The sequence below is a fragment of the Sinocyclocheilus anshuiensis genome, unplaced genomic scaffold (genome assembly GCF_001515605.1).
Source record: "Sinocyclocheilus anshuiensis isolate Anshui unplaced genomic scaffold, SAMN03320099.WGS_v1.1 scaffold906, whole genome shotgun sequence".
Taxonomy (NCBI): domain Eukaryota; kingdom Metazoa; phylum Chordata; class Actinopteri; order Cypriniformes; family Cyprinidae; genus Sinocyclocheilus; species Sinocyclocheilus anshuiensis.
The window spans coordinates 34,983-52,705 of NW_015540937.1; the positions used below are offsets into that span (position 1 = coordinate 34,983).

The 17,723-nt window shown below is 35.6% G+C and overlaps 1 protein-coding gene across 6 annotated transcripts in view; it reads right to left on the reverse strand.

Annotated features, from left to right (window-relative positions):
- The window catches only part of gria4a (glutamate receptor, ionotropic, AMPA 4a), a 99,156-nt gene that overhangs the window by 7,462 nt on the left and 73,971 nt on the right, over window positions 1–17,723 (reverse strand). For 3 of the 6 annotated variants that reach the window (XM_016487599.1, XM_016487600.1, XM_016487602.1), the window contains exons 12-14: window positions 11,580–11,778; window positions 7,011–7,258; window positions 43–157 (exon numbers count right to left, since the gene is read on the reverse strand). In XM_016487599.1, the coding sequence (XP_016343085.1) occupies window positions 43–157; window positions 7,011–7,258; window positions 11,580–11,778 (562 nt within the window). Of the gene's footprint in view, window positions 1–16; window positions 158–4,989; window positions 5,197–7,010; window positions 7,259–11,579; window positions 11,779–17,723 lie in introns of those variants that run through there. The other 3 variants (XM_016487604.1, XM_016487603.1, XM_016487601.1) reach the window with 3 other exon arrangements.

Sequence of the window (17,723 nt, forward strand, 5' to 3'; positions counted from 1 at the left end):
TTTTTTTTTTTACCACTCCTCTGCGTTTCATCGGTGGCTAACCTTCGAGTCCCCGCCCCCGCTGCCACATTCGCCCTTGTCGTACCACCATTTATTTTTCAATTTGTCCAACAGCCCCTGCTCATTCAGCTTTAACACGGCCAGGTTTACGGCATTTCTTCAACAAACCATAAACATCACATGAGAGCGGGCCGCACACAGCCCGGGTTAGACGACACAAAACAAACAGAAAACAAGAGAGAACATAAGAGAGGCTCATGGAAGGCAGCTGCTGTTAATGAGGCCTTTTATGGGATGTTTCTCTCTCACTTTCGCTCTCATTTTATTCCATCTATCTTTCGAAAAGTAGTGTAATACTATATACTGAGTAAAACTAAGTAAAATACTCGTTGCATTAAACTAGTTTAGCAATATTTTCCACTACTGAATAAAATGTGAATTTAATAACATTTCTCTCAACTCATCTGCTATTTATTTTGGTACTGACCTTTCTGAGATTATCATTTCTCTATGAGTGATCCATACAGTATGATGTTTAGAAATCAGCATTATTATTTTAAAACATTTAAAAACAGCATTTTTTGTTTGTGTTTGTGAGCAGAATTGACAGTCGCTAAGCCCTGCCCACTATTTCAAGCTCCGCCCAGACGCGACGCGATACGCGGATCTCGGGTTTCTATTTCTGCTGGAACAATAACAACCTACAATATATAACTAAGATAATCTCAAGTAATGCTTATGTGCTTTATTTAGTCTTAAAAGTTTTTTTGTTTGATTAGAATTGATCTGGGATAAGCCCCGCCCACTGTTTCAAGCTCCGCCCAGACGCGACGCAGTGCACAACGAGAGACAGGTGCTTTATTTAAAATTAAAAGTCTCTGACTTTGAATATACCTTTACAACCATACTAAAAATGACAATAGAAATCGACCGATTCACCGTCGCTAAGCCCCGCCCATCATTTCAAGCTCCGCCCATATGCAATGCGCGAGGGGATTAAACGGTTTCTATTTCTGCGATGGAAAAAACAACCTCCAAACTATGACAGTGCTAATTTCAGATAATGATTATGTGCTTTATTTAATCTTAAAAATCTCTGATGTGAGTTCGAATATCATTTTGCGTGACCTTTATAGTCAAACGACAATTAATAAATTGCCTCAGATCTTGTTCAAGTTGTGAACCCTATTCAAACAAACAAGTGTATCATATGGCAAAGATTGTTTTTAATAATGTTAAAATGGTTTAATATATATGAATTAGTACTTATCCACGTCGTCGGCAGTGCAGCGCGCTTGCAGAAATAGCCCCGCCCACACGCTCTTCTGATTGGCTGTGATATTTGATTGTTTTTTTTTTGTGGCTCATGGAATATTGCATGGTGTCTGGTGTTACAGAACGTCCCATAGGAATTGAACTTGAGGTTTCTATGAACACTGTAATTTTCAGCAAAATGTGAAACTGAAATTGGATGTTTTTCTTTTCTTACAATTTTGACACTGCAATGCGTTTTATCTGCTGTTTTTCATTGAAGAAAATTGAACAGCGGCCAACCATTTGTGTGCCTGCATATCAAAACTGACATATTTCGAGTGTAATTGTAGACTGAAGCAAATGAAGATGTTCAGTAGGAGGATTTCAGAAACCTGGAGACTCTTACTGACATCAGAGGGAATAAATGAGAGCGAGAAACAGATGTGAGAGAAACATCCTCAGTGTTTCCACAAGCGTGTCACATTCGATGAAGAAATGAGAAATACTGATGACATGAAACACTTTATGCTGCACAGTGAAAAAGGCAATTTTACTACCACAATGTGACATTTATGATTTGTGAAACAAGAAAAAATGTAGAGCGGGACTTCACTGTGAACTGATAAGCTCATGAAATAGATTGGATTGTGTATTAAGAAACTAAATATTGTCAGATATGATTTCATATCGACTTTTAATGTTACTTCTGCCTGCACTGCAAAACATGATTTTCTTACTTAGTATTTTTGTCTTATTTTCAATTATAAATATGTAAATTCTTAAATAAAGATACATTTACTTCAAAAGGAAAATTAGAAGAAATTATGTCTGAAAAATGTATTAAAATGAAGTGAGTTTTTGCTTAAAACAAGAAAAAAGATCTGTTAGTGCAGTAAGAAAATAATCTTGTTTTTCTTTGAATTAAGTTTATTTTTCTTACACCAGTAACAGATTTTTTAAACCATAAACTCACTTCATTTTGATCTTTTTTTTCAGAAAGCAAGACTTAAAGGGGTCATGAACTGAGAAATATAAATTCCCTTGATCCTTTGACATATAAGAGGTCATTGTACTATGAAAACATCCTGTAAGTTTCAGAACTCAAAACTTCCTCGTTAGTCTAAAAACTGCTTATACTGAAGCCATTCTGCCAAAATGACAGCTTGTGGAATGTGCCACTTTATGACGTAATAGAGCGGCTAAACCCCGCCTCCACAGAAGAAGATCAACACCTGCTTCGACATCACTGCCTGTTTAGCTCCGCCCACCGACTCACGCCTGTAGTGTAAATAACGAGAGAGGCAAACACAGGTCTACGCGGAAACCAAAGATAAAGATGCTCCAAAAACAACAAGACGTTGTTCAGAGCCAAGTTGTGGAAAAACACAGTCTTTGCATTGCCTTCCATCAGATCCCAACATTAGGAAAGAGTGGATTAGCTTTATTTTTAATGAAGTTACAGACTCGGTCTGTAAGAACTCGCTCCTTTGTTCACTTCATTTTACCGCGGATTCGTTTACAAACAAGGCACAAATCAACGTAGGATTTTCAGAAAGATTGAAACTAAAGGACAATGCTGTGCGACTCTATTGGATCCAACAGTAATGTCTCGTCACACAAGTGTGAGTAACTGTTTTTATTACGTGCTCACTATTGCTTTGTCTGTTAAACAGATCGTTTGATATGTACTGAGTATTTATACCTTTTAAACCTAAATCACAGCAGTGTCCATCAGTGAAGGACGTAGACTGTCAATCACACACAACTATTAGCCAATCATAGCAGTGGGCGTTTACTTCCGAGTCTACAACCCACCGCGTGAAACTAAAGGACAATGCTGTGCGACTCTATTGGATCCAACAGTAATGTCTCGTCACACAAGTGTGAGTAACTGTTTTTATTACGTGCTCACTATTGCTTTGTCTGATTGTTTGATATGTACTGAGTATTAATGAGTCCATCTGTGAAGGATGTAAGCTGTCAAACACACACAACTGATAGCGAATCACAGCAGTGGGCGTTTACGTCCAAGCCGACAATCCGATGCGTTTCGATGAGGGGGTCAAAACAGGACAGAAAATAGCCTATTACTTCTAAATTATTTTAGTTTTTTTTTTATGTAAAAATCTTGATAACGTTATAAAATGCAGTTCATGACCCCTTTAATATCATAAAACGACAAAAACACTGAGTAAGAAAATCATGTTTTTGCAGCGCATTTACAAATGACTTTCATTGGTGCAACATAATGTAGGATGCTTTTAGTTAATAATTGTTCTTTTGGATGTTATCATATGAAGACAAAATATTTTGTATTGTACATACTGCATGCTTCATACGCTATTTAAAAACAGCCAGCAGGAAGTGTGCAGTATATACTATGCAGTACGCCAGTATTCACGTCCATTGTTTTGTTTTTCAGGTCTGTGTGGAGACTCAACCTGTGCAGCGTCTTTCATCTAAAATCTGCGGGAACTGTGCAATTTGTTTCTTCATGGGAACGGATTTGTAGGAATGTAGCATTGCATCAGTGTCTCAGCAATGGATGCTCTGCAGTGAATGGGTGCCGTCAGAATGAGAGTCCAAACTGCTGATAAAAACATCACAATAATCCACAAGTAATCCACACCACTCCAGACCATCAGTTAACATCTGGAGAAGACAAAAGCTGGAACAAATCCAGCATTAAGATGTTTTTAACTTCAAACTGTTGCTTCCATTTAAAATACAAGTCTATAATCCATAATAACGCTTCCTGTGGATTATTGTGATGTTTTTATCAGCTGTTTGGACTCTCATTCTGACGGCACCCATTCACTGCAGAGGATCCATTGCTGAGACACTGATGCAATGCTACATTTCGCCAAATCTGAATCTTGGATGACCCGAGGGTGAGCACATTTCAGCAGATTTTCATTTTTGGGTGAACTGTTATTTTAAAGGATCCACCCAGACATATGTGAGATTTCAGCAGAAGGAGATTCTGTCTATTGGTGTCAGTTTTAGAGACACAGAAAGAGTGACAGGCTCGTTTTTATGCTGTGGATGTAAGATGGCAACACAGAATCTGTAAACGCCAGCAGCATGTTTATAGCTGTTCTGGAGAGGGTAAACGGTCGGGGTCAAAGGTCACGGTGCTGAGATTAGTTTGCTGAACTGGCCGATAGCAACACAAGCAGACTCAGAATCAAAATGATCAAGTACTCTCTCAAGGATGATCCACACTCAGACGGTCAGTAAAATCCTCTCAGGCAGAACTGAATCTCCACACAGGTCAAAAACTGACCTCAGATCAGAACGCTCATTGAAACTCATTTCAGCTAACATACGTCATAACAGCACATTTCTAATAATTATTCTGTATATTTAAAGACAACATGAATTAACATTTGCAACACATTTATCTTCCATAAGACTACTTTGAGCAAAGCAGCATATTAGAATGATTTCTGAAGGATCATGTGACACTGAAGACTGGAGTAATGATGCTGAAAATTCAGCTTTGATCACAGAAATAAATTACGGTTTACAATATATTCACATAGAAAACAGTTCTTTTAAATTGTAATAATATTTCAGAATATTGTTTTTTTTTCTGTATTTTTGATTGAATAAATGCAGCCTTGGAGAGTCTTCTTTCAAAAACATAAAAAAAAATCGTACAGACTCCGAACTTTTGAATGGTAATAATATGGACTGATGCGTAATATTCAATAAGAGTACATTTATGTTTGGCAGTAAATGTTAATTTCATGTTGTCTTTGGAAATTTTAAGCAACTTTCACATCCAGAGGATGGCGTGGTGTAAAACATGCTGATAGTTTGTGCAGGAACAGTGGAAGAGATGAGAAATAATACTTGAGAATGAAGATGTTAGACAGGATACAGGCTTGATGAGAAGAAATGAGCAACACGAGGCACGCGTTTACCTGAGCGCCGCTTCTGTGGAGGAAGAACAATATTAAACACACAGACACACACAGCACTGTCTGTGAGCTCAAACGCTGATATCTCGTGGGATACAGGAGCTTTTGTCTTTGAAAAGTTTCATTAATAAAATAAAAGGTAGCACTTTCTGAGCAAAATAGTAAAAGTAAAATGTTTATTTGGTTTTGTCATTGTGTTTAAAGAGGTCATATCATGTCATGTCCTTTTTTAGTCTATAAAGTTATTAATATTTTCTTTAAAGCAAAAACAGTCATAACTTAAACTTTACATCTTGCAATTCTGATCTTTTTTCTCAAATTCTGAGTTTACATCTTGCAATTAATAACACAATTCTGAGAAAAAAGTCTACATTGGAAGATAAAAAGTCTTATAAAGTTTTATAATAGAAATGTTAAACGACTGACAGTAATTCTAGTAAAGCAAAACTTTACTCAACTTTACTGAAGTATCTCAAATTTTGCCATTTTATACTGAAAATATAGGCTGAATCATTTCTGTGATGCATGTATTTCAAAATGTAAGTGTGACGAGACAAGAAACATACTGCTGTTTTGCATTTTCGACATATTATGCATAAGAAAGTAAGAGTGAATGTGTGCATATTTTAAAATGAATATTATTTACAAATAGTTCAAATTGGTTAATTATTTTTGTTCTTTTTTCTTTATTTGCTTAAATCCATTTAAATCATTTAATTTCTTAATTCAGTTATTTTTCATTCCTACAATATTCATTAAACTATTCAATTAAAACTACAACCATAAAACATGTTACATGAAAGAAAATATTTTATTTATTTATTATTTTTTTAAAATTTCAGATATTTGCCAGGACAACATTTCTTATATTAATTTAGTTTAATTTGATGTACTAAAATAACTAAAATGAAAATTAATTTAACACTTTACAATAAGGTTTCATTTGTTAACATTAGTTAACTATATTAGTTAACATGAACAATACTTTTACAGCATTTATTAAACTTAGTTAATGTTAAATTCAACGTTTGCCAATAATACATTATTAAAATCAAGTTATATCCGTTAACATTAATGTACTATGAACTAACATGAAAATACTATTTTTTATTAACTAACATTAACAAAGGTTAGTAAATGCTGTAAAAATATATTGTTCATTGTTAGTTCATGTTAGTTAATGCATTAACTAATGTTAAGAAATGAGACCTTATTGTAAAGTTTTACCAAAATGAATAAAAACTATATAGACATATTTCGGGGGGGAAAATTACTAACACTACTAAAAAATTGTAAACTTTAATTTAAATTAAAATAAAAATGGAAAATATAAAAATAAGAACTATAATAGTATCTCAATTATACTATAGCCTGTCAGGTAAAAGCCTATTTCATTTATCATGATACGAGCCCTTAAAAATAAAAAAAATTGTTTTTTTTTTTTCAGATATTTGCCAGGACAACATGTATTATTTTAATAGTTTATATATATATATATATGTATATATTACATAGAATGTCAATGGGACTTAAAGGGGTCATATGATGCTGCTAAAAAGAACATTATTTTGTGTATTTGGTGTAATGAAATGTGTTTATGCGGTTTAAGGTTATGCCCAATAAAGCTAAAAACAGCAACTGTATATGTGACCACAAAGATATCACTGCATCACAGAGAGTACCAAGTGTGAAAACTGAGAGAAGGACAGAACAAACAGAGAAAAGAGAGAAAGACAGCAGGAAGGAACAGAAACAGAGAGAAGCGCAGCAGGGTGGGTGGAATACTATAACAGCGCTGTGATTGGTCGGTTGTTATAATACTCCACCCACCTTAGCTGCGATCCTTTGGGCGTGGCCACCCCGTAGCCCTTGGAGTCCAGATTCCCTCCAACTTTCATGGTGTCGCAGGGCTTGCGCTGCTCCGTGTACTCGTTCATGGTGGACTCCAGCAGGAAGGCGTATTTCCCTTTGGACTTGCGCACGCGAGCCACGCCCTCGGCTGTCGTCTTGGTGAAGACCGTGGGCTCAGCCGACTTCATGTAACTCCACATTTTCTCGTACACCGCAATCTTTGACCTCTAGAGGGCGAAGCGAAAGACATGCAGTGAACACCGGGATGCTGTCGGTCCTGAATGCTTTGATGAAATCTGATTCACATCAATCACAAATACAGTGTTTTTAGACAGTGATGCATTAAAACAAAACCGGAAGATGTCAATATTTTATAGTATTTGCTTTAGTAATTGTGTCTTTTGTCACTCCTAGTAAGTCAAATGTCAGCTATCATAAAGAATTAAATAAAAAAACACTAATATATGGCCAGTCATTGTCCCAAAATAAACCTCACATTCCAGTGTTATTTTAGTATCATTCAAATACTATTAAAGTTTTTGTTAATATTTTAATATAAAATAATTTTCGTTAATATATAGAATATTAATACTTTCTGTTTTCACTTTAATTTTTGTTAACATTTTAGTAATTTTGTTTGTCATTGTTATTAGTTTTCTTTTATATGTCCATATAGTTTTTATTAATTTTTATTTATTAGTTTTAGTATATTTAATTTTAGTTATTTTAGTACATCAAGTTAAACTAAACTAATATAAAACAATTTTTTTTAATTCATATGTATTTTATATTAAATAACCAAAATGTATTTTTTAATGGTTTTAGTTTTAGTTAACTATAATAACCTTGTCTTACACAGTGCAAAGGCGTCTTCTATCATCCTGATGGTATTTTTTAATTTTTTTTGCAAATGATTGACTCTGTACAATTCTTGCTCATTATATTAATATATGTACATGCAATATATGATTTGAGCTGAAATTATTTGATGATGTGAGAAGAAAGAAAGTGTGGAGTCTAAAAAATGTCTAAAAGTTTGGAGTCAGTAAGATGTTTTTGAAAGTGGTCTCTTATGCCCACCAAGGCTGCATTTATTTAATCAAAAATACAGTAAATATTGTAAAATATTTTTACAATTTAAAATATTTTTTTCTATGTGAATATATTTTAAAATGTAATTTATTTCTGTGATCAAAGCTGAATTTTCAGCATCATTACTCCAGTCTTCAGTGTCACATGATCTTCAGAAATCATTCTAATATGCTGATTTGCTGCTCAAGAAACATTTCTGATTATTATCAATGTTGAAAACAGTTGTGCTGCCCAATATTTTTGTGGAAACTGTGATACATATTATTTTTCAGGATTCTTTGATAAATAGAAAGTTCAAAAGAACAGCATTTATTTGTTATCATTATAAATGCTTTTACTGTCACTTTTGATTAATTTAATGCATCTTTGCTCAATAAAAATATTCATTTCTGACCCCAAAGTTTATTAATTTTGTGGCTACTCACACGTTGATTTGTCAAATTATAACAGATCCTATGTTTCAGATCTTGTTCTGCACTGTGCAGTCAGCTCTGAAGTGTTGCGCTACTGTGCTGGCTTTGCTGTAAAAAAGACGGATGGGTCTAATATGGCTGAAATGTGTGTGTTTGTCCTGTGAGATATCATATTTGACATGCTCGTATCCCCGTGTGTCTTGTACTTGATCATTTGCGCCTCTTTTATACACAGGCTTAGTCTTAAGCTGCAGTATGTGAGAGGAAAGCAGCAGAGCGTGACGGACAGCCGGCTCATTATAATGTTCTTCACGTTCAGTCTGGAGCACTGTTGTGCTGTAACACTCCAAAATAAAACATCACACACGCAGACGAAACCCTCGACAAACCTGCGCTCAGACACAAACGCCCCACAACAAATGACAAACAAACTAGTCCAAACACAACGGGACGCCTGACATTTACTTATTCCCTGGGCAACTGATCAAATGTTTCTGACCAGTATATCAGCGATGCTCTGCTGAGGCGGATGCCACAGTTATTGTGATGGGATTATAGAGAGTGAGACAGATTAGATATAACATTGATGCAAAATGTATTATTGCATATTGTATTGCATGTATTATCGCATTTATCTGCATACTACCAGTTTGGAATTTGTAATGTTTTTGAAAGAAGTCTCTTATGCTCATCAAGGCTGCATTTATTTGATCAAAAATACAGTAAAAATAGTAATATTGTGAAATATTATTACAATTCAAAATAACTGTTTTCTATTTGAATATAATGTAAATTTGAATTTATTTCTGTGATGCGCAGCTGTATTTTCAGCATCATTACTCCAGTCTTCAGTGTCCCATGATCTTCAGAAATCATTCTAATATGCTGCTCAATTATCATTGGTGCTCAAGTATTTATAATGGTACATATTATTATCAGTTGTTGGACACAGTTTATTCTGGATTTTTGATTTATAGAAAATTCAAAAGAACAGCGTTTATTTGAAATAGACATCTAATGTAACATAAACGTCTTTACTGCCACTTTTGATCAATTTAATGCATCCTTGTTGAATAAAAGTTATAATTTCTTTACAAAAAATAAAAAAAAATCTTTTGAATGGTAATGTATCACGGTTTCCAAAAAAATATTAAATGGCAAAAACTGTTTTCAACATTGATAATAATCAGAAAGGTTTCTCGAGCAGCAAATCAGCATATTAGAATGATTTCTGAAGATCATGTGACACTGAAGACTGGAGTAATGATGCTGAAAATTCAGCTTTGATCACAGAAATAAATTACATTTTACATAATATTCGTATAGAAAACAGTTATTTTAAATTGTAAAAATATTTCACATTTTTACAGTTTTTACTGTATTTTTGATCAAATAAATGCAACCCTGGTGAGCAGAAGAGACTTATAAAGAAATTAAAAAAATTTAATTATTCGTACAGTACACATAAAGTGATAACTATATTATCGCCCAGCTCTTAAAGCGACTATAATGCATGAAGATATTTAGATATTATAAATATTAACGTCATGATTTTTTGTAAAGCTGCTTTGAAACGATGTGCACTGTGAAATCAATTTGACTTGACTTTGACTAGACTGGTTGAAAGAATGAGAAAACATGATGAAGAGAGTGAAACGGGCTCAAAGAGTTTGAGACAGGCTGGAAAAGAGAAGAAGAGAGGGAGACAGTTTGGCTGAAAGAAAGTGAGACAGGTTTGCAGATTGAATGAGAAAATATGGCGGAGAGAGTGTGACAGGTCGGTGGAAACCGAATGGCAGTGAGAATGAGAAAATGAATGTTTTTCCATGTAAGAAAGTAGCATCACACCATCTGTGTATGACAACAGGGAGACAGCTACCGAGTGAGACACATGCGGTGCTGCTCAGCTAATTAATGAACAGACCATTCATTCAGCTCTCGCAGATCATTCACGCAGATTCTCTCTCATATTACCCGTCTCTCTCTCTCTCTCTCTCTTCACCTATCCGTCTTTCTCCCTCTGTCACTTTGTCTTTGCTCTCTGAGTAAATAGCTTTTCCAGCTCCTCTCCCGTCTCTCTGTTGTAGCGCAGGTTTGGCTCTTATACTCTGATTAAATTTCTGATCTATTAATGTGATGACTGAACTGTAGTGTGCATGTCAGCCTGGTCTGTCTGTCTTTGGATGCCTTAAACTACAAAACAAGCCCACACACACAAACATATTTTTGGAATAAAAGTTTGGAATAATTACTATTTTTTTATGTTTTTGAAAGAAGTCTCTTCTGCTCATCCAGGCTGCATTTATTTGATTAAAAACACAGTAAAAACAGTAATATTGTGATTTTTTTTTTTTTTGTACAATTTCAAATAGCTGTTTTCTATGTGAATATATTGTAAAATGTAATTTATTTCTGTGATGCGCAGCTGAATTTTCAGCATCATTACTCCAGTCTTCAGTGTCACATGATCTTCAGAAATCATTCTAATATTTGCTGCTCGAGAAACATTTCTGATTATTATCAATGTTAAAAACAGTTGTGCTGCTTCATATTTTTGTGGAAACTGTGATTAATTTTATTTTTCAGGATTCTTTGTTAAAGGAAAAGTTCAAAAGAACAGCATTTATTTTAGATAAAAATCTTTTGTAACATTATAAATGTATTTACTGTCACTTTTGATCAATTTGATGCATCTTTGCAGAATAAAAATATTAATTATTTTTTTGTAAAAATCTTACAGTTTATCTCAATTGCTTTGGCTCAATTCTCGAATGAAACTTTTTTTTCCCGAAACAATAAGTTCAGATCTCTGAACAATTAGCTTCTTGTTCACATCAGATTGGAATTTCTTATTGATTTGAGCAATTGAGAAGAACTGTAAATATATACAGTATATGTGCTTTATAGTAATATATATATATATAATTTTATAGATCTCCACCAGTTGACACAATTCTACCACCACAAGGTAAGTCTAAATGTATTTTCCTTTGGTTTGATTTGATTTTCTGTTTTATTATAACCATTAATATTGTTCTCTCACCCTGAAGAACTCTTTGGTGGAACCGGAATCAAGAGTCCCGTAGGCGATTTCTGTCTGTTTGGCGAGGTCTTCTGCGCTCTCGATAGGCGACACCATTCTCTCCACGGTGAGGAAGGCAGCCAGGTTTGCCGTGTAGGAGGAAATGATGATGAGAGTGAAGAACCACCAAACGCCTCCAACTATACGACCAGACAGAGACCTGAGAGACACAGAGAGACACAAGGAATCTACAGTTAAAACACTCCATGTTGAAAATCACAACACATAAATTCAGATTGTCATCATGCCTCCATCTGATTACATCTGGTTCATTCCGAAGACAAACGCTCACATTATGCAGCATGAAATTGCTCATCTGTAAACTGCTGTTTCCATTTTGTTGACACACAATTGTCGATTTATGAAAGGTACAGAGACTGATTGCACCAGTGCTCGTTTATTTAGAGCCTTCCTGCATCAATCGGACCTAAACAATACATGTACATAGCACTGAACACAGGTTTTGCAACTTTGCAGCACACTGATATATTACAGACCTTGTCTGGAGACAGTTAAAGTAATCCACACCACTCCAGTCCATCAGTTAACGTCTAATGAAGTCAAAAGCTGCATGTTTGTAAGAGACAAATCCATCAAGACGTTTTAACTTTGAACCACTGCTTCTGGTCAAAATATGAGTTCATAACCCATAAAAAAGTCCATCTCCTGTTGTCTCTCACATCAAAATCCAGCCACATATTTGTTTAGAGCTGTTTTGGCTTGTAAACGGTGCTTGGGCAGATTTCTCTCCTGATTCACACCAGACCACTTTTTCACTGGAGGAAGCGTTGTTATGGATTATGGACTTGTATTTTAGCCAGAAGCAACGGTTTAAGCTTTTGTCTTCTCCAGATGTTAACTGATGGACTGGAGTGGTGTGGATTACTTGTGGATTATTGTGATGTTTTTATCAGCTGTTTAGACTCTCATTCTGACGGCACCCATTCACTGCAGAGCATCCATTGCTGAGCAAGTGATGGAATGCTACATTTCTCCAAATCTGATGAAGAAACAAACTCATCTACATCTTGGATGACCTGAGGGTGAGTAAATGTTTAGCAAATTTTCATTTTTGGGTGAACTACTCCTTTAAGCTCATTGAGCTTCTGTAGTCTCCTTCTTAAAACACACATTGTACAAATAGTTAGAAATAGAAAATGAGTAAGATATATTAGATATAGGTTTGATTTCATTTTTAGACTTCCAAACAATCTCTGGTCTCACTCCGCAAGATAGTAATATTACATTTCTGCTTTAGAAATGACTTTACACTATTTCAAGAAGTGGCAGAACACCCATTATAAGCTTATAAGACTGCAGCGCGTGTCTGTGAGACCTGCAGTAAATCCAGGAAAAATTAGAGTCTCCAAAACGAAATCAAGATCTCATTATAAACGTACCATTCTCTCACTTCATCTACTGAAACACACCACTAGCTACACTGACCTGGGTTCATCAATAAGAATGGAAGAACACGCAGATTCATTCAAAAGCCTTAGTCAAATTTAATTACCATTAAATACCAGGCAAAATGCATTTTATACGGTAGTACGCTGCAGGGAACGGAACGGTTTCTTCACAGAAGCTGTGATGGTAATAAACTCTGTAAAAATGTCTATAGAACTGCCCAATTGAGTTTCTGGCCAAACTAGGCCGTTTCCCATTGGTCAAACTCATTCTACTGTCACTCCATTATGAGGAAGGATATTATCTCACATCGATCATCTTGGACATTTAAAAAAAACGGATTAAATTAGAATAGAAAATGGGACCATATTAAAATATAAATATGAAGCCCTAATTATAAATATAATTATTAGATTACTTTATTATTAATGAGAATTTTTTTGGATGGAAATTAATCATGAAGGAAGTCAAATAAAGATGATGTTGTTCTTTTTCTACACATTATGCATATGCTATTATTTATTAGTGAAGTTACTTTTTTATTTATTTGTATACAACTCTGCTTTTTCTCAATAGGCGATGCTTTACAGAAAACCAGAGCCTGAAAAGTAACAAGAACTGCACTGATTCTCGGCTTTTAAAAAGCGTTTACATTCTATCCAATAAAGATGCGGTTTGAGTTATGTAGAATTGGACCAATCAAAATGTTGCGATTATTATTGAGGGGCGGGGCGAAGCAGCAGAGTTCAGAGTGAGTTTACAGGTGCTAGAGTGGAAGAAGTTCATAAAAGTTCAAATATGATGATTCAAATATATAGGTTTTTTTATATTGGCCAAATATATATATATATATATATATACAAATTTTTATCATTAAAATAAAACGCGAGTTTAGTTATGGATTAGTTTTTTTCCCGGCTGTCAGTGAAGACACGTGTGATGTAACTATGCCCTGTCCACACGAACGCGGTTATTTTTAGATATATAAATCACACGCAAATGCAGCACCAGTTCACTGAAACGAACATTTTTGAAAACGCCTGCCAGGGTGAAGATTTTCAAAAACTCCGGTTGCAGTGTTATCGTGTAGACAGCGAAACCGGAGTTTTTGGCTTGTGACGTCGGAGCCTGCGCTGTTATCTCCGCCTACTGGAAACTTTTTCAGGCTTCTGATTGGCCAACATGGCTTTACGGTTGAGATTATATCGCCACCTGTTGGTTTGGCATGTTCTTGACAGTGCTTCATAGCATGCGTTTGCGTTTTCATGTGGACTGAGATTTTTTTAAAAATGGAAGAAGGAAAAACTCTAATATATATAAAAAAATATCCATGTACGTGTGGACATGAGGACCCCATCAAGCCCGAAAAGTTTCGGATGTTCGTTATAAAAGCTCGTCGGACAGTCGCTTTAATCGTCAGTAGCGTCACCGCGTCTGCGCATGCGTCACACAGCTAAGCGTTTTTCCCTATCTTGTGATTATAGGCTATGAGAAGCAAATGTTTGTTGTTAAACCACACTACAATTCATTGAACGCACTGTACTACTATCCCTCGTTTTCATTACTGGAATAAATTAAATATGGCTCTACCCAGACTGAAGTCGGTTATTGAAATGACTGGAATTTGAACGCGAAAATTCACAGAAAAATGGTAAACATGATCGCACCTTTATAGTAATCTTTCTCGCTGTGCCATTGCACTGTTAGGGGCCGTTCACACATAATGTACTTTTCCATGTTTTTCTATGTAAACGCGCTAGACGGACGGTCTTTGCACCAGAGATGGGCACAAATACATCAACAAGTATTTTGATACAAATTACAAATACTTGCTCATCAAATGTTTTTAATTAAAATACAAACAATATTTACAAGCAATCATTTGAAGTGCAAGAGACAGTGCCATTATATTTAGTAATACTGAGTTAGATACACTACACATAATAAAAAAGAGAAGTGCTTTCCCCTCCTTGAACAACTTATAAACAAATTCTTTAACCCTAACACTAGACAATATATTGATCCATATTTCTTCAAATTTCTTATGTTCACTTAAGACACAACCGACTGTGCTTGCTTGAATACCATCAAGCATGTCTACACTTTATTTTTTCATGTTTCTTCATCGTTCCTTTATCGTTTCTTTATCAGCATGTCAAAAAATGAAGCAGTCCTGTGAAACTGTATTGTCATACCACCTAGTCGTACTCCAGAGGATGCCTCAAGCTATTTCAGAGTCAACAGTAAAGGTTAACTCCTAAAAATGCTGATATTTAGCTGTAAAAGGGCTCTAGAATTCAGAAACCCTTGTTATTAGCGACACCGGTGGCCATTAAGTGAATTGCAGCCAGCTACTTATTGCTCATGCTCTTGCACAAACTCCATAGTAATGCGAGCGAGCGTAGGCCAATGCGATTCACAGACATCATGAGGTTCATTATAATTCACTGTTATGACATTTTTCCCAGCAAATCCGCATTAAATCCTTCACATAAAAATTAGTCTACAGGCTCTCATTTTTTTAAGCTTCGTTACATGCTGTTCATGCTAAGAAGCGATTGATACTTGAAAATTCTTTCATAAAACCCTTTAAAATTTTCATTTTGTCCATAGAAACAAGTAGCTAACTTTAGCAAGCAAAGTTCTAGAGCAGCACAGCTTTTCCTTCTGTCCTGTAATAACATTCAGTGAGCAATATCCAGTAGTATATATTTTAGTACATACTTGGCAGTTTGCACTGAGCACCAAAACAGCTTCTTTCATAGTTTTGTTTGTTTGTTTTTTTTCCAGTTGGAAGATGAAACCATGAACAAATTAAAGGGTTAAGTTCACCCAAAAATGCAAATTCTGTCATTAATTACTCACCCTCATCTCGTTTCACACCTGTGAGACATTTGTTCCTCTTCCGAACACAAATAAAGATATGTTTGATGAAATCCGAGAGCTTTCTGTCCCTCCATAGGTACAAACGCAACTTAAACATTCAAAGCCCAAAACGGTTGTAAAGACCTCGTTAAAGTACTCCATGCGACTCCAGTGGTTTAACCTCAATTTTATTAAACATAATTTACAACTTTATTTATGAAAATATTGAGTGCACCAATCAGAAGACCCTGGAGGCGGGGCAAGTGTCACAAGCTTTTGTTTACAGTAGCAAGTTGGCATGGCAACATGGCAACATTTTTTTAAAAACATTCCTGAGCGCTGCGTCTCATGTTTTTAGATGCAAAAAAAAAAAAAACATTCTGTGTGAACGCCCACATAGAATGTTCAGAACTGAAAATGTAACTGCCAGTGATGTCACAATGGTCTTTAGAATCCTGATGTCATAATGTCTGCTTTTTAAATTCTGATGCTTTGACTTTCTACTGCTTTTAGATCATTTTACTTGAATCTTTAACACTGGAGCTAGCAAGTCATGATGTCAGTTCACAGTTGAGCTCAGTGGGCACTGTGTATTTAAGGCATATGCGTGGTGTGTGTGCAGTTTGTACTGTCACTGCACTGGCAGGAATGAATTTTAAATGGAGATCGTTTCAGCCATGGGTGTCGGAAGCAAAAAATAAAAATAAAAACGTGGGTGGGTGGTTCCAACATAGCGTAACTGTAATTCAATGCTGCAACAAACACTACATGATGCCTTTAAAAGCAACAGGCGAACAAGTGATGAACATTCACTTAAAGGATTAGTTCAGTTCCAGAATAAAAATGTCCTGATAATTTGCTCACCCCCATGTCATCCAAGATCATGTTCATGTCTTTCTGTCTTTTTTGAGGACAACATACCAGGATTTTTCTCAATATAATGGACTTCAGTGGGGACCAACGGGTTGAAGGTCCAAAATGCAGTTTCAATGTAGCTTCAAAGGGCTCTACACGATCCCAGCCGAGGAATAAGAGCCTTATCTAGAGAAATGATCTGTCATTTTCTTAAAGGGGTGGTTCATTGCGATTTCACTTTTTTAACGTTAGTGTGTAATGTTGCTGTTTGTGCATAAACAATATCTGCAAAGTTACGAAGCTGAAAGTTCAATGCAAACGGAGATATCGTCTTTTAAAATTCTGGCAGTTTAATGCCTACAAAAACAGCTGGTAGGGACTACAACACGTTACTTCCCGGGTTCGTGACATCACAAACCCAGATAAACCACGCCCTCGGGAAAAGGCAGCAAAGGGGGCGAGGCCTGCGCTGCTTTAGAGAAGAGGAAGAGAAAACTAGAGGTGCACGCGATTCTGTCTTCTAACGATTCTAATGGATTCACAAGTTTCAAAATCAATGTTCTTAAGCAGCGGTTCTTAATACTGTTCCTCGCGTCCACTGCTCTGCACATGCTCTGCATCTCTCTCTCTCTCTCTCTCTCTCTCTCTCTCATTGAGCTCAGCTCCAACAATAAACTGTTCCAATTATACACTTATTTTCACATAGCTATGAGAAGCATTAAACATGGACGCGCGTGCAGTCTATATTAAAGCTTTAATCAGGATAAAACCGTATATATTAAAAGCTAACATAAGCAGTAGCATTTACAACAGCGTATCTAAAAGTATGAGACAACAACAAACAAAAAACATAGGACTACCATTAAAAGCCGTGCTTGCACAGGTTCTGCACGATCCTCTTCAATAACATCCTCTGCTTCTCAATAGGGCTCAGACTGATAAGTGATATTAATGATGCCGTTGTTTACAATACAACCG